Genomic DNA, 16,781 nt, shown 5'->3' with positions numbered 1-16,781 from the left:
CAGTGAAATCGGTCCTCGGTTTTTCTCCCTGCTGCAAAGAGAAACATAAACATCTCATCACAGCTCCCCTCTTCTCAGCACCAAGCATCCCTCCATTCACAAGAATCACGCCCAGCATATCATTGCAAGCACACGGCTGCAGAAGTGCGAGCAGAGACACCGTCTGCATACAAACCAGCTCGTCTGAGCGCTGAGCAAGAGCCCCGACCTCAACCTGCAATGGGGGGGGTCAAAGACAGCACAAATATCCATCAGGAGCTGTGGATGTGCCGTGGCCTCCCTCCATCACCCTGCACTATACTGACCTTCTTGTACACAATAACAAGACGTGATCGGGAGTGAGGACAGACCGCTGGAGCGGCAAGAGGGAAGTTGGTAAGAAGCTCCCAGATCCACCAAGACCCAGTGGGAACACTTCAGAAAACAGGTCAGCCATCTGCCTGGAGGTAACGGCGACTTTCAGGTACTGCCAAGAGAGGCACTCTCTTGTGTAGCCCTTCAGACCAGACAGAAATAAATCATCTAGTCATTAAATAAGGATAGGAAACAGAAGCCAGCTCTGAACTATCCAAAGGGCTGACTAACAGAAAAGCAATGTGCACTTGGGGGGTTTAACCTGAGCATTGAGAGTCTCTGTGCTCGCTCTATCATGCACGAGTGCTGCACCCAGCTCTGTGCAGACTGGGAAGGAAAGGACCTCCTCACAGCCCGAGGTGGAGTCATCCAACCCTTAAAATGACAAAATCTTCCTGGGATCAAACATCTCTGGCATCGCCACAGACGAGCAAGGAAACGGGCAGTTCCATGGAGAGCCTGCGCATTTTGCAGAAAGGAGCAGCAGTCAAGTCAAACACCGTCCAAAGGAAATGATGAGCAGCCTGCAGCTCTTTCCTCAGCTCCGGGGCAGGCCAGAAGCTGGCGAAGGTATTAAATTTGACAGCCGGTTATAATGAGCTCCATTAGAAATGCAATCAGTCCAATTTCTCATTGCCACAATTAACAGTAACAGATAACACTGCACTCCTGTTGGCAGGCACACATACAGCTGAGCATCAAACAGCAAGGCTGAAATGTATTTTCATATCAGATCTGAGATTGCTAGCATCTATCAAGAATAAATGAGGCTCCTGCTTCAGCAGAAGCCAAGCAAACTGATGCTTGGTATCAAGCCTAAAATAATATTAAGAGCTATTAAAAAAATAAGCCTTTGGGGTGGGTCTGGAAGCAGACTTGTACTTCTGCCTCTCTTAATCATGGATGAAGGTGAAGAGAGGCATCACTGGGGTTGTTTATTGGTTTTGATCCTACAAGAACCTCATCCTGTTATTACAAACTCCCAACTACTACGAGCTCTCCTGTGACCTGGGAAGTAACAGGATTTGAAATTGCCTAAACCTTTGGAGCGCCTACACTGTTATCGCTCTACGTCCTGCACCCTCTCCCAAGCTGAACACCGAAATCGGAGCCGCTGCATCGTTTCCAGCACGCACCAGGCAGCCATTCACGTCTACCCTTCACTCTCCCAAGCAGACCTAAGGGACAGTTACTTGTCAGCACCAGCGTTCAAATACCCGGCATTTACTTAGCTCAGTATCTTCAAAGCACTTTACATCACTAGGGAAGTCTTGCAAAATGCCTGGAAGCACAAGAAATCACGAGGCTTGGAAGCCAGAGTCTTTCACTTTTTGTACCACACGATACAGATGTAGCCAGATAAAAAGTCACATCGTCAGTCCACTGCAAAGCCAGGCTGGAAAGAACAAGAATCCTCATCATCGAACCTTTCATAAGTACAAACATTTCACCCTTGCACACTTCACGCCTGCTCTTCAAGGCCTCGTATCAGTGAAGCAACGCTCTTGCAACCACCGTCACCCTTTTCCCCGTAAGAAACGAGCACGCCCAGCTGCTGTGGGTGCAACGAGGTGCCGAACGCTGCACGGTGGAAAAATCCACCTGAACGGGCCACTGCACAAAAACGCCTGCCAGCACAGCGGCTGCAGGGACCGCTTCCATTTCGTCTTGCAGCTGCCACCTCTCTTAAAAGGGACAGTATTTTCCAGCAAGACACTGACTGCCAGTGACAAAGGGGTCGGTAAACAAAGCCACAAGTGATGCCGGGGTGTGATCTGCAGCCCAGATAAGCCTGCCTCTGAACAGACCTGCCCTCCTCTCCTTCCGTGGGACTAGGCCATGAGGTGTCTGAGACACCCCCCCCCCCCCGATTTCAGACACTACTAGTGCAATGTCCTAGCAAAAGAAGGATGGAAAAGGAAAAGACCCTCTGTCCTCACTGTCGAGTCACATGAAGTACAAACCGCTACTAAGAAACGATCTTAAAATCCCATTAAACCAGCAGAAGTGTTCAGGAGCTCTGCGTGCATCGTGAAACAATTTTCTTTTGCACTTTTCCTGTTCTCTTTGGAAGCTGGAAGAGAAAATGTGATTTAATGGCATGCACACAACACAGGATTGACCTCTGGTTTTAGATAATGAATGAGTCTAGAAAGCAAAGGAACGAGTCTACAAAGACCAAGGGAGAATGGGATCTGTAAGGTAACAAGAAACTAGAACTTGTTTCAATCATCTAATCTCAGATATCTACACACTAAGAGTGACAGTTAACAGCATTTAAGTTCTTTGGGCTAAGAAAACGGGTACCAAGCACAAATAACATCAGGGCACGTTTCCCTGTTTTTTCACTGGAGAGATCAGAGGGAGTTCACTGATCAGAGTAAACAGATGTTGCCTTGTTCCCTCTGAGACGAAGACTGGGTGTTGCACAACATTTTTAACAAAAATCGATTTTAAAATGTTCTGGCACGACAGTTTCAACTGAAGCAGCACAGTTTCAGCTATAAGCATGGCTCTGTACCAGCGGGGAGGAAAACATCAAAGCTGCGACGCTGTGCAAGGGTTAGAGGACCAGAAAGTGAAACCAGCCTCTCTCTTTCCATTATCAAAACAGCAAAGCGAGAACAAGTACAAAACACAACTTTCTGGGTCTAACCTTAAAACCAGCCTTGATGTTTACATCTCATTTTAACTCGTTTCTTTTAATATGCCGAGAGCTCTTTTCAGAAGACACAAGGGTTTCTGTAGAATACAATATGCACTGCTAAATTATTTTTCTTGGCAAGGCTAACTGAATGACAAAGCAGAAACGGGAATCTCCCCTCTCGACAGCAATACCTGCAGGCAACGCACTGGGCAGGCTACGACCACCAATAAATAGGACGCGCACGAGCAATTTTGCTGCATTGGCTTTATCCTGATGTTATTCCCAGGCTCTGCCAGGCATTTGCCGAGCACTAAAAACACAATAGCTTGATCTCAGGAGAGGAAAGAAAAATCTGCCACTGAGGTCTGCTGCCACGGAAAGCAGGACGCTGTAGGGTTTTACTAACGGCAGGATTACTGTTACCAGGTAAGCTCCTACCAGGCTTGATTTTAACAGTTTTGGGAAATTCTCTGCTTCCCGTAACTGCTTTCTGTTGTTAGAAGACGTCACATTCAGCACCTCAGAGGAGCTGTTCTTCACTGCTTGGAAACATCTTTTTCTTTTTTTTTTTTTCCGCTCTTGCAATTCATTTGAGCTGCTTCAGGATGAGCAGTACGACATAAATGTTCCCTCCCTCTAGTAAGGCCGCTTCAAGTCATTGACTCAAAGGTAACATTAGAGGAGCCCTTCAGATGGCTCATTATATGTAAAAAGCATACTTGCCTGGAGATAACAAGATTGCACTCAAAATAGCGGCCCTCTGACCTTCTTTAGGAACGCATCACAAGTAGCTAAAGCAAGATTGCAGCTTGGCCGAGGGAGTTTGTTTGCATACCAGTTAAGCAGTAGTAGTCCTTCCAGGCTGCTGAGGGACATCTTCCAACTCCCACAAAAGTTCTGGAATATAAAAGTCCCTGAAGATTTTCTGCTGCAAAGTAAATTCCAACTGAGACAAACGTACTTATCGAGAGGAGAACAGCTTTGCCCTATGCACAACAACAACAAAATAGGAGCTATCTTATTGCTCTCTTAACAGAGGTCAGCAAATCTGGCCAGGAGACAGCTTCATGTAAGCTACAAAAAAGGCAGAAACTTCAGATCTACATGAAGGCAACCCATTGTCAACGCTGTCAGCGCTTTCTGTTCCGATTCCCTTTCTAATCACATCAGAACAATAAAGCTTCCTCAAACCTGACTGTACAGCTCCTAGCAGGTGTTAAACTGGCATTCAAAACAGTATTAAATGTGACATTTAAATTCCAAAAGGCAGTTTTGCCTGATGATTTCACGCTCCTCTGAATTGCGTACTTCATGCATTAACAGAGGAAACATCAATATGATGCTACTAAGGGCAAATGGACAAGTACAGAGTTGCTCCCAAAATACGCACATTAAACACCAACACAGTGAAGAACCGCTTTTCCCTCCACTTTTTGCTCTCTGTGACCCTGCCAGTATTATTTACAAAGTTCTTCTTGATCGCTTATTCCTCTTGGTCCCTTCCTCTTTGGGGAGGCGCAGGAGTAAAGATGACAAGGGTGACGACATGACTCACAGAGCGACTGCCAAGCTCAGAGCATCCAACTGGGCTTGGGTTTGGAACAGAAGAGACGTTACAGGAAAACACAGTCAGGTTTTCTTTTCACGGCTCTTCTTTGGAGAAGAGCAACCGTTAAACCTCATTAAACTATCGATGGAGACCACGCACCCCACGGCAGGGAACGGTATTCACTTAGGGATGACTTAGGAGATAGCAAAGTCTTCCCTAAGGGAACCTGCAGGGTTTTGTAAGCCCCACTTGAGATACCCCATAAAAACAGTTTATGCCCACATCTCCGCGCTCCTAGAAGGCGGGATCCGGGACCCGTTGTCCAGCCACGGACAGAAACTCCCCCCGGGGCCGAGCTTTGCTCGTTCGGGGCCGGTTTTGGGGCTGTCGAGGGCGGGGACAAATAAACCAAGCGACGGGCTCCGCAGGCGCTGCAAGAGCACAGGCAGACGCGCACGGTGCGGGGCAAGACGGTGGGTCGCAGCAGCGGATCCGGCCCCGGCGAGAAGAACGGAGGCGGTGGATCCCCCCGCGATCTGCAGGCCGCGCAGTCAGCCCGCCGCAGGCCCCGCGCCCCCCCGCCGATCCCCGCGCAGCGCCGCCGCCCAGCTCCCCCGGCCCGCTTCCTCCGCTCCCCCGGCCCGCACCCCACCTTCTCCTCGGGCTCCCGCGCCCCGCCGGGCTCCCGGCCGAGCCGCTGCCGCAGCTCGCTCATGCCGGCTCCGCGCCCGCCGCCGTTCCGCGCCCGCTCCGCCACCGATGCCGTTGCGCCCCACACCCCCGCGGCCACCAGGGGGCGGGCGAGGGCAGAGCGCCTCCGCCGTCCAATCGGCGACGCGGGATGGACGCGGGGGCGGGGTTCGCCCGACCCTGGCTCCGCCCAGGTGTACCCGGATGTGAGCGCGCCGGAGCCATGATGGGTGGGCGCAAGTGCGTAGCTGTCGCCCGGGGGAGGGAGGGCGGCCGCGTCGCTTCGCGATGGGGAAAGCCCCGCGCGCGGGAAGTTCACGGGCGCTGGGAGGATCGTGACGGATTTGTCTTAAAGAGGAGGAGATTGTCGCTGGTTTTCACTCAGGCTTGGAGTTCCTGTCAGGAACTGGCGTCTGAGGAGAAGCGCGCCGAGCTGTCCCTAACGGACAGGACCTGCGTGTGGCACCAGCGCCGTGGTGCAGGCGGAGGACGGGCTGCAGGGATCAGAGAGCCCCCTCCTCAGCCGGGGCGCGGGGCGAGCGCGGCCTCCCGGGGCCGCCGTTCCCGCTAGGCCCCACCGGCCATCGCCGTACGGCGAGGCGGGACGCGGGCTCGCCCTACGGGGGGGGAGTGTAAGCCGCGTGGTAATTGGCTCCCGCCGGACGAGGGGGCAGGATTAAGGGGAAGAGCGGCGCCGGGATTGGCCGGGGAGCGGGGGGCACCTGTCGTGTGAGCGTGGATAGGGTTTCGCTGAGGGAGGGAAGAGCTGCTGGCGATTGGCTGCGGCGCGGCGGCGGGCGGGGCGCGAGGAGGGTATAAAAAGGGCGCTTGGCGGGCCGCGATTGTTGGCGGCCAGTCGCGCTGTGGTGGTTTGTGCGTGCTGCTGCTCGCTGCTGCTGCGAGGATGTTTGAGGCGCGGCTGGTGCAGGGCTCGGTGCTCAAGCGAGTGCTGGAGGCCCTCAAGGACCTCATCACCGAGGCCTGCTGGGACCTGGGCTCGGGCGGCATCAGCCTGCAGAGCATGGACTCCTCGCACGTCTCCCTGGTGCAGCTCACGCTGCGCTCCGAGGGCTTCGACACCTACCGCTGCGACCGCAACATCGCCATGGGCGTCAACCTCTCCAGGTGGGAGCGGCGGCGGCGGGGCCTCTCCGGGCGCTGGGACGGGTGTGGGGGAGTGGGCCCGGGCCTGAGGCGCTGAGGGGAGCGGGGGGGCGCCGGGCCCTGGGGAAGGAGGTGTGTGAGGGGAAGATGTGGGGCGAGGGCGCGCCTTTGCCCTCGCTGTCCCAGGGGAGCGGCTCCTGGGGCGGGTGGGGGGCGTTCAGGGCCCTTCCCAGCCCTTCCCCCCTTTCTCCTCAGAGCTCTCGCGCCGTTTTTCGCGGCGCGCGCGCGGGGCCCGGCGGCGGTGACGTCACTGCCGGCGCCGAGCGCGCGGCGCGCCGTGGCGGGAAAGCCTGGCGGGGAGTAGGGGAGGCCGAGAGCTGCCCGCCATGGCGCCTCGCCGACCGCCCCGGCCCTCGCTCTGCCGCCCTGGGAGGGGGATGTGGCGGGGGGACGAGCCCGAGCTCTGCTCCTTCTGCACAGCTCCGTATGCTGCGTGTGAGGTTGCTGACTGCTGCTTGCTAGCGCTGTTTTCACGCTCTGTAGTAGGCAATGGGTGCGTGTTCCTGCTCTGTCTGCTTGTAATCCTGTGAGTAACCGACCTTTTTTCCCCTCCTAGCATGTCCAAAATACTGAAATGTGCTGGAAATGAAGACATAATAACTCTCCGAGCAGAAGACAATGCGGATACATTGGCTCTAGTGTTTGAAGCACCAAGTAAGTGTTAGATTTGGGAACTAATTTGCTACCACGATATTTTTAGGTGGTCTTCATAAACCACACAGATGCAGGAGGGGAAGGAAATGATGGTAAATACTTCAGAAATGGGAGGGGTCACCTGATACTTAAACTCTTGAAACAATCTGGAGATGTAAGCCTAGTTAAATTGACCAATACGTTCTTTGTAAGAGAGAGACTCTTCTTTAGGCCACACACAGATGCCCTTGGTGGGTTGCTGTCCCCTTACAGCCTACAAAAGGCTGTTTGGGTCACTTTCAGATTTCTAGCTCTAATTTGTTTAATTGTGGATCTTATTGTCATAACTGAGGTGTTTTTAATGCGGGGGGAAGGGGCAAAATTTGAATTCAGGGTGATAACTTCTCAGAAATGCTTGGTCAAACTATATTTTGTTTCTTTAGATCAGGAAAAGGTTTCTGATTATGAGATGAAGCTAATGGATCTTGATGTGGAGCAGCTTGGAATTCCGGTAAGTAGTGGGCTCGAATGACTGACTACTACTTTCTCTTAGAAATGGGTGTTTTTCCATGTTCACATCAGACTTGGAGTTTGAGCTTGTAACGTAACTTCCTTTGGAAAGACTAGACCAACTCAAGAGTAGTGACTACACCAAGCTCCTTGGTAGAAGTTTAATTGTGACACTTCCTTCGCAGGAACAAGAATATAGTTGTGTAGTGAAAATGCCTTCTGCTGAATTCGCACGCATCTGTAGAGATCTCAGCCACATCGGTGATGCAGTTGTCATCTCCTGTGCAAAAGACGGTGTGAAATTTTCAGCTAATGGAGAGCTGGGCAATGGAAACATCAAGCTGTCACAGACCAGTAATGTGGATAAAGAGGAAGAAGCTGTAAGTTAAGCGTTCGCAGTTACTGTGGTGTCTTCAAGTGCTGAGATTTCTACTAATGTGACTAATTCTCTGACCTGTTGGGGGCTAAAGCTGGGGGATTGGATTGTGTATTTCTCTGGTTTATAGATTAGAGTCAACAAATTGTTGCCATCTTTGGGCCCTTACCCCAGGGCCTGCAAGCAGTGCTCAGCAGAACAGAGTGGGCAGTAGCACTGGCTGCCTTTGCTTGAGATGTCCGAGTTATTTGAGAGACTTGAGGGAACTTGCTGCAGCTTGCAGTTATTGAAGTCTAACCTGGCTGATGGTTTCCTAGGTTACAATAGAGATGAATGAGCCAGTCCAGTTGACCTTTGCTCTGAGGTACCTGAACTTTTTTACCAAAGCCACTCCCCTGTCACCTACAGTAACACTCAGCATGTCTGCAGATGTTCCTCTTGGTAAGTAGAAGCAGCTCTACTGGAAAAATCTTGTAGAATGCTGCCACCTTAGAATTGCATTAAGAACTCTTGACTGAATGGCTTTTCTGAAGAACCTTCTGAATACGGTGTTTTTTTTCCTTTTTCCCAGTTGTAGAGTACAAGATTGCTGATATGGGACACTTAAAATACTACCTGGCTCCAAAGATCGAAGACCAGCAAGAAGGCTCTTAATTGGAGTAGGACTGAGGGGGAGATCTGGTCAGCTCTTTGGAGGGGACAACTGACTTTGAGAAGGAAATGGCGGTGTTAGCAATTTCAGTGCGTTGGAGCATTATACGAGCACTGTTAGGCATGTTGTGTAGATATTTTTGTAAATATATTTCAACTTACTATTTTGCTATACTGGTGTCATTGGAAATAGGAAACCTTGGTTTTTTTCTAGTTTATTCCTGTACTTCCAATAATCTCTTAGATGCTGTCTGAAGGTGAAATATCTTACTCCTTTCAACTTGTGTTAGAGAAGGGGTGCAATATTTAACTTGAGTAAAGATGGTGTTTCCTAGAGTTTCACCTGTGGAACTGTAGTTGACTAGGGTTGCTGTTCAATTATGCTGCGAGTTTATTTGACCTTACTTCATCCATTTATTTTTGAAGCTGGTATTCTAACTGAAACTTGGAAAATGGAAATAAAGAATATAATTTCATGGGTTTTATCCTGTTTAAATGTGGATGGATGAATCAACGCTTTGTCAAACTACGCTCATGTACCCTAGCTCCTTTTTCAGAGGCACTGCAGCAGGCAAGCTTGTGCTTTTTTGTGCTGGAGTTACCGGCTTCTGCTTTGCTCATTTAGATGTGTTGAAATGGAGGGGTGCGGTTACAGTTTGAATCACTAATTGGTCTGTGATGCTGTTTCCTTTAAGCAGAGGAGGTCTGTGAAACAGGTTTTCCTTTGGCAGATGCCAGAGCTGCCTCTAGCAGGGACTGTTCCTGTAGCTGTCACTCTGGCTCTCAGTGAAGTCTGAGAGTGTGTAGGCACACGCTGTGGCGACTGAAAGCTGCTTGATCTGACAGCAAGCTGCGTGAACCCTTCCTGGGTTTGGTTCTGCTGTTTCTGGCTTGCTGATGTTAAGCTGCTCCTCAACAGGTTGCAGTCATTGGGTGCCTCTGTCCCACACCTTACATGCTTCTCTCGACGTGTGTAGTGCACTCACCTGTGCCACCAGCAATTCCTGTCTTAATTGAGCATATTTGTGATCATGTTCATATTGTTGATGAAGACATAAAACTCAGGTTTACAGCATGTTTCACCCTGAAGGTCTGATCATGAAAAATGGGATTTGAAAACAGTTTCAGGCAGCTACTGTGTTATTTTTTATTTGCTTACGGTATTGCTGCCAGCTAGCTGTAAATCCTTACCCTCTGTCTGGAACCTGAGTGACTCCACTTTGTCACGAACGAAGAAACACTGAAAAGCAATTCAGTTGGCTTGAACAGTGCTGTGTGGTAAGTAGTACTTGCAGGCTCCAAACTGCTGTGGGTATGCTGATTTTTTTTAAGAGGCTGTGTACTTCTCCCTAGTCAGCAATACAGGAGTATCTTGAGCATAAACTGCCTGAAAGCTTTGACACTTGGAAAACCCAACTGATTTAGCAGAAGGATGTCACAAGGTGGCAGTACTGATTAAAAAACAGATTCTGCTGTGTCAGAATGATATGGCTACCATCTGATAGAAACTTCCCCCTGCTCAAAGCCAGGGGACAGGATTTTTTTAATGCCACTGCCCTTGATTCTTTGTTGGTAGTAGCACTGCTTTATTAGTAGAGATGGTTTAGACTGTGCTTTTCTTCTGCTGTGATGCAGATAGCTCCCTGCATGGTTTTCAGCTCCTGTATTGAGCTTTGTCTCTTGTCTCCAGAGCATACCCCGTTTCTTCTCTTGAACTTTCTTAGCTTGCTGATTAATTCAGTACCTTTTAAGAAAACATCTTGAAAGCACGATCTGATCCAGCTGCCCTAAAGTTTTTCAGCAATTGCTGAGTTATTGCCCCGAACAGTAGTAGTGGATGCCTTAGATAACCAGGAGGCTTTTTTTGCTCCAGATGTGATGCTTCTCAGATTGGATCGCCATTGTGGTACCCACAAGTACTGCAAGTAAATATGTGCTTCAGCAGAGCAGCAAAGATGATGTTGAAATAGGGAAGGATTCTGGCTTTCGATGATGTGTGTAAAGCTGGGCCAGTGATTGAAGCAAATTCTTTTTGGTGCAACCTCTTGCTGTAGCAGGGATTATTAAACTCTTATTTGTGCTATTCCACTCATAAACACATTGTTAAAATAAGCCAAATGGTTTAATTGCTTATTTTTACAGCTGTAATGCTCAAATTGAGTAGCCTAGTGTTGTAAGAAACATCCTTTAATGTTAGTATCTACACACTTGTGTTTTGACTTGTGTACTGTCTGCTTTCTGGATAAATCCTTAAAGAAGCTGAATGTTTACTTTGCCATTGCCATACCCAAATACTCAAAATGAAGATGTTCCCTTTAAAAAAAACCCACACCCTGCCCTCCAAAAACCAACACCCAAAAAAAGCTGGGGAGGCTTAGGAAATGCTCTGTGTGTTTCTCCATGTTTGGGAGTAAGCTTTTGAAGTTTATCTATTTAGATTTTCTTACCAAGGAGAAAAGAAATAAGAAAGGGGGAGGGAGAAAGAATCCTTTGAAACTTAAGGAGATTAGGCCTTTCAGGCTCTAAATCCAGTGTGTATTTTATTAATTTACAGGAATTGGAACCATGGCAATTCCTGCAGTGTGCTTGTTTGGAGCAGTTGGAGGAAGTAGATCCCCAGCGAGGTTCCATCGGATGGGTTAACGTTGTTCCAGGTGCTAGAAATAATTTTCTGGCTACAGCTTGCCTGTCACATACTTAGCCCTAATGGAGGGCAGTGCTGTGTCTGACAGTTTAATTATGTCCAGATCTTCCTTTTGAAAATCAACTTTATTTTAAAGTATGTGTAGGAGTGATGTGTACGAACGTGCTGTTTCATAAACCATCTACAAACGCAGCCCTGAAATGACAGACTAGTTCCGGTGGGTCTCGCGTGACGTGGGCCTGGGTGACCGGGATGTGGTCCATGCCAACACTGTAATTCCAGCTGCTAATCTGGAGTGTGAGGCTGAAAATAACCCAGCGGCGCTGAGCCAGCAAGAGGCTGCTGCTGTAACCTGGAAGGAAATTACTGTCATCGCAAATAAACTTCCTGGGTTGTTCTGCAGCCGGGGCAGTGCGGAAGAGAAGCGGCAGCAGGAGAGATGGGTTTGGCCAGCAGCGCAACTAGTAGGTAACCGTCTTGGTGTGTTTTTTACTGATGTTTTGAAGCTGTGTGAGGCAGGGTGTGCAGTTTTGGGGGAGTTCCCAGCCATGTTGGGAACTTCCTGTTTAGCAGCAGAGAAACCATTTCGGGTCTGGAGGAGGGGAGTCGGGTGTGTTTATCCTGTGAGGTTTGAGCTCCTGAAAGGGCAAGAAGTGACATTCCCCTTCCTTCCTTATTCCTGGGCAGAGAAGGCAGAAAAATATATTGCTCTCATTTAGGGGATAAACAGGATTTTGTCTCGAAGTGTAATGTCTGCATTTACTGGCAAGCTCCCCTTGTGAGCCTGCGCTGTAACCTGGAAGCCTTCCCCCAGGCGCTGCGGGTTCTGACATTGTTTAAAACATGACCTTAGCGCATCGTATTAAAAATCTGAATTACAAGTGTGATTCACCATTTACTTGCCTCTTAAAGAGCACAGCACGGAGCTTGTTTCTGATCTTGAACTGATGTAGAGCACAAGGAGAGTGAAGCTTAGTGGACTTGAACCTGGCCCTTAAACATGAGGGCTGAGTATTTCTTTTTTACGTTTGCCCTTAATAGCCACTTTCTCGTTGATAAGCAGGTAATGGGAAAGGCAGGACAATTTATGCAAGCGTAAATTGGAAATAATTCCTGGGAAGCCACTAGGAATAGTCTGGTAAATAATGGGACAGTCAGTAAGAAATCCCATGGTACTTGAGAAAAATGGGGCAGTGTCAGGAAATCTGACACACTTCAGATGTGCTGACTTCTTCTGGCTTCTTCCCCTCCTGCATCTACCCCCTGGGCATGTGGGAAGCCTTGGGAGTATTTGAGTACTGTGACCTGACAAACATGGATGTGTAAGGAGCTGAGGATGGGAGCGTTACCACCCTGTAGGTGGGCGATATTTCCATTATCGATGGGGCTGGAAATGTTTTGTCTGTGCTTGGTTTTTGCTACCAAAAAAGCAAAAAGTTCCAGTTCAAGGTACAACTGGGGGGGTTAAGATCAGAGGGTGTTGGGTTTTTTATAAAAGTCAAATTTCCTGCAGGAGGAACAAACCTGATGGCAGGGGATTGTGCCAGCAATTAGCAAGAGGGAGACAAAGGATTTCAGTTCAAGTGGAGACTAAATATTTTGAGGAGATGCTATTACCTTAGATGCCAAATAGTGTTATGGAAAAAGCATCTTTGTCCCTTCCTGTTGGAACAGTTGGGATATGCACTTTTGGTTTTTTTATTCCATATTTTCTCAGAAAATAAAAAAGCTATTCAAGTTGGAAAGCGTGGGAAGCCTGTTGTCTGCCTCACTTCTGGGAATCGTAGCCCTGGGCTGCAGCGCAGGTTCAAGGCTGTGGGTGAGCAGACGCCCAGCGCGTAGGTCCTGCTGGGAAGAGTTGTCAGGCCCTGTTAAATGGCTCAGCAGTGAGTCAGGGGTGCGTTGGCAGGCCGGATCCAGGCTTCAACTCCTGCGAAGTTGGGCTCCAAGGCGCAGAAGCAAGCTGGCTCTGCCCCTCTCTCCAGGATTGTCACTGCTGGCAGCAAAACCGCAGGGCTTGGCTTCACGACATGGTGAAATTGCAGGGTACAGCTCTGGCGTAACTAAATAAAGCTCTACCCTGAATGCTGCCTCCCTCGCAGCTAGACAGACAAGTGACCTATGCTTTTTAGCTCCTTGCTGTTTTTTCGGTTGCCTCATCCACTAACGAATCCATCCCCTTGTCATGCTCCCTCTGAGTCATGACCTGAGCTGTCTCAGGAATGACAGCTCCATTTCATTCTAGTTACCAGTGGGGTTGTTTTGGTTTTTGTTTTTTTTTTTTTCAAAATGGATCTATTGCAAAATATCCGGCTGGTTGAAAAGCTGCTTTGTTTAGTTCTGGTTTGGGTTTATTTGCTAGTGTCCCTGTTTAGAAATAGCTGGACCTCAGACATCTCCCTGCTGGAAGTGTGATCGCCTTGTGAAATGAGAGCTGGTTTATACATTGTATGTTATTCTGGAATTTGTCTTGCTTTAAACACAAATTCTACCTTAGTTTGACTTTGCTTTCAAATATTGGCAAACCCTGTTGCAGCTATATCCATGCTTTTGTATTTTAGGCTTAAATACAAAGCTTTGTTTGAAAAGATTTAATTTATGCAAAAGAGCAAAGATGCCTTTTGGTTAGTACAGTCTTGACACTTTTGTTTCTCTTAAACTTGATCCTTGTCTTTCAGACTCTATCATCCAGTTGGCTCCAACTTTTTTGTTTTGTTTTCTAGGTTGTAGCTGATGCCCAGGCTTCCTTGTAATGATGCCATCACGTACAAATCTGACTGCTGGGATTCCCAGTAGCAAAGTTAAATATTCCAAGCTCTCTAGCACTGATGATGGATATATTGACCTGCAGGTAAAAAGTGGGGAAGAAAACCTCTTTCTGCTGCTGCTCTGACTGTAAACTACTAAGAAAGGCTGCTACAGCTTTGCATGTGCACGGGAGGCTGCTTTTTTGTTCATCTCCAGTAGAGCAGCCTCAGCTCAGAAAGGTACAAAGCTAGCTGCCAGCCACCGCTTCAGCCCTTCTCCACCAGAAAGCCTGTAGAGCTTAACTGGAAACAAGATTGCTTGCTTAATAGGGTGGTCAGATGCTTTTCTCTGGAGGGAGGTGAAAATCAGAGCTGATCTGGAAGCCATGGGTGTAAACGCTGGCTCTGACAGCGGGTCTCCGTGGGCAGGATTCCTTGCAGAAGGGCAGTTAGAGCCCTGCAGCAGAGCTGCTGCAACAGTTTGTCCCACGTCATCTCTGCTAGCTGTGGGATTGGCATCTCTGCCATGGTGGGAGGGGAACTGTGCTGAGTTAAGCGGTTTAATATTTGGTTTTTTTCCATCCAGTTCAAGAAGAGCCCACCAAAAATCCCCTACAAGGCAATTGCACTGGCTATTGTGCTCTTCATGATCGGGACCTTCCTCATTATCATAGGAGCCCTCCTCTTGGCAGGATACATTAGCAAAGGCGTAAGTGGTTTGATTAACTTCTGTTACGAGTTTTGCGTTGCTTGCCCGTTCCTCAAAGCTTGCCATGAACTGTCATGTTCAGTGCAGAAACTGAGAGCAAAAGGCCTGTAAGCAAGAAAGTAATTCCCTCCACTGCCTCGCTGGTGTTTGACAGCCCTGTTTCTCTAGCAGCAGAGCCCTCTGATGTTCAGTTAGCAAGTCTGGAGCAGGCTCGTAGCTGGATTGGAGATCTGCCAGGGAGGGCTGTGTTTCTCTGTCCTCCCTGGGGTAGTTTCATATTAATGCTACATCCCTGCAGAGGTCAGCCTGCTGTCCTGGAAAAACTCGATACTGGGATCATTGCTCTTCTAAGTGAAGATCATCTGAAGATCTTCTGTAGGAGATACCAGACCACTATATAGGACGCAGCACCACTTTTCTCATCTCTCTGTATTTATAATCCATTGAAAGGGGATGTGTTGTTCATAGGTGGTGCTCCTCTATGACATACTTCTCCTTTTACCTTGTGCTGCATGGAATTGCTTTACGGTTGGCAGCTGCTGCTTATCGTTGTGGAAACAGCAGCATTTTGGCTGTATCGGAAGCAGTCCAGGCACAGATAGGAGAGCTTGCTCTCAGCCAAGCATGCAGCACCCAGCCTGCGGCTGGCAGTTTTGTTACGTGATTAGTGTTAGGAGGAGCCACCCCTCCTATCCGAAGGAGAAGTTCAGTTGAGGGTTTCCTGTAGCAAGGAGGAGATGCCGGGGAGAGGACTTAGAGCTCAGCCTGAAGGAAACTGAGATATTTCTGATTTAAGATGAATTTTTATTTTTTGTCAGCTAGCCAGGCCTTAGGGATGAAGAGTTGAGGCAGGACTTAAGAAAAAGGAAAGACTCCCCCTGTACAGATCTCTTCTTACTGCACTTGCATATGTCTTCTCTGCAGGGGACGGACCGTGCTATCCCTGTGCTCATCATTGGGATCCTTGTGTTTCTCCCAGGCTTCTACCACCTGCGCATTGCATACTACGCTTCCAAAGGCTACCGGGGCTATTCCTACGACGATATCCCAGATTTCGATGATTGAACCATGTATTTAATAGCATTATAATTAGGTTGGCGGTAAGAGCTGTTAGTTACCCTGGATATCAAAGAGGGCCTGTGAGATGAAGCGTATCAGTCATGAGATGTCAGTTCCTGGTTTTGAGGTGTTGCAGGTTTTTCGGGTGGCGGGGGGTGGGGGCTTGAGCACAGAATTGACCAAAAGGATTGCAACATTAGGTGGGAAGAACACGCGATTTATTGTATTTTTCCTCTTTTTGTTACATAATACTGGTTGCTTGTAAGAAGTTCTTCTTGGGCAAGGCAATTCTAGCAGTTATCCAAAAACAGATGAGCCAGTTCCAGCAGCAAAGATACTTGTCTTTTCTAACTGTTTTATAGGGTTTATTTTAGTTTTCAGTGAGATTGTGGTTATCGTTGGCTTTACCTTTGCAGACAAACACTATAGTTAAATTCTCCTTTTGCCCTCTGTCCATCAGAAATGCTTCCAATCTACTTGTCCTGTGCTTGTCTGGAGTAAAGAAAGTCAGATGCGTACAAGAGGGGGAAAACTGCACTTGCATGAAATGACTTACACGTCGTGCATTTGCTACACAACTCTTGTCAGGCTGACCAAGCTTATTTACTTGCAAACACATACTTCAGAAGCAAGCTTTTTCCCATGCCACTGTTACTCTTGGCAAAGTCCCCTTATCCTTTAAAAGGACTGTTGTTGGATTTTGCTTATTTTAAACAAACTGAATGGATACAGGGAGAAGAATTGGAATCTGGACCAGGATGCAAGTGTCTAAATACTAAAAGTCTTGGTTTTGACTAGGGTGGATATTGGAGACACTTGAATTCCATCTGTCTGTATATTTGGAATCATTTTGTCCTTGTCTAGATAATATGCTGTGCATAACTCCCTGGACCAGTAAAAAGGAAATCTCTGTATAGTTTGTACTGAAGAAATTCTGTTTGTATTGTTTTGCTAGCTTCGGTGATACGTTATTCAGGGAAAACAGATTGGTAGCTCCATTTTATGTAAAGTAAAAACAGTCTGTCTCCTGCAGCGGGAATGAACTCGG

The 16,781-nt window shown here is 48.3% G+C and overlaps 3 protein-coding genes across 4 annotated transcripts in view; 2 read left to right on the top strand and 1 right to left on the bottom strand.

Annotated features, from left to right (window-relative positions):
* The window catches only part of CDS2 (CDP-diacylglycerol synthase 2), a 161,575-nt gene extending 156,327 nt beyond the window's left edge, over nt 1-5,248 (bottom strand). The window contains exon 1 of the mRNA XM_050910293.1: nt 5,203-5,248. The gene's annotated coding sequence lies outside the window, so the exon portion shown is untranslated. The remainder of the gene's footprint in view (nt 1-5,202) is intronic.
* An 856-nt stretch (nt 5,249-6,104) lies between these two features.
* Nucleotides 6,105-9,070, top strand: PCNA (proliferating cell nuclear antigen). Its single transcript, XM_050910243.1, has 6 exons — nt 6,105-6,365; nt 6,961-7,058; nt 7,481-7,548; nt 7,733-7,927; nt 8,241-8,364; nt 8,495-9,070. The coding sequence occupies exons 1-6, from the start codon at nt 6,145-6,147 to the stop codon at nt 8,575-8,577; spliced, it is 789 nt and encodes a 262-aa protein (XP_050766200.1). The 5' UTR covers nt 6,105-6,144; the 3' UTR covers nt 8,578-9,070.
* A 2,453-nt stretch (nt 9,071-11,523) lies between these two features.
* On the top strand, nt 11,524-15,883 carry TMEM230 (transmembrane protein 230). 2 transcript variants are annotated; one of them, XM_050910223.1, is made up of 4 exons: nt 11,524-11,682; nt 13,942-14,069; nt 14,552-14,674; nt 15,599-15,883. In XM_050910223.1, exons 2-4 carry the CDS (start codon nt 13,971-13,973, stop codon nt 15,737-15,739), a joined length of 363 nt encoding a protein of 120 aa, XP_050766180.1. In that variant the 5' UTR covers nt 11,524-11,682; nt 13,942-13,970; the 3' UTR covers nt 15,740-15,883. The 2 variants fall into 2 exon arrangements, with proteins under 2 accessions (XP_050766180.1, XP_050766181.1); XM_050910224.1 differs by having other exon boundaries at nt 11,524-11,686.
* The last annotated feature ends 898 nt before the right edge of the window (nt 15,884-16,781 follow it).

Source organism: Gymnogyps californianus, chromosome 23, assembly GCF_018139145.2.
Source record: "Gymnogyps californianus isolate 813 chromosome 23, ASM1813914v2, whole genome shotgun sequence".
Taxonomy (NCBI): domain Eukaryota; kingdom Metazoa; phylum Chordata; class Aves; order Accipitriformes; family Cathartidae; genus Gymnogyps; species Gymnogyps californianus.
The sequence above is the reverse complement of the archived record's forward strand: the minus strand, read 5'-3'. Positions and strand labels throughout refer to the sequence as shown.

Coding starts and splice junctions, on each gene's coding strand:
- PCNA (XM_050910243.1), top strand. CDS start 6,145: ATGTTTGAGGCGCGGCTGGTGCAGGGCTCGGTGCTCAAGCGAGTGCTG. Junction 6,366..6,960: donor ATGGGCGTCAACCTCTCCAG/GTGGGAGCGGCG, acceptor TTCCCCTCCTAG/CATGTCCAAAATACTGAAAT. Junction 7,549..7,732: donor TGGAGCAGCTTGGAATTCCG/GTAAGTAGTGGG, acceptor CTTCCTTCGCAG/GAACAAGAATATAGTTGTGT.
- TMEM230 (XM_050910223.1), top strand. CDS start 13,971: ATGATGCCATCACGTACAAATCTGACTGCTGGGATTCCCAGTAGCAAA. Junction 14,070..14,551: donor ATGGATATATTGACCTGCAG/GTAAAAAGTGGG, acceptor TTTTCCATCCAG/TTCAAGAAGAGCCCACCAAA. Junction 14,675..15,598: donor CAGGATACATTAGCAAAGGC/GTAAGTGGTTTG, acceptor TCTTCTCTGCAG/GGGACGGACCGTGCTATCCC.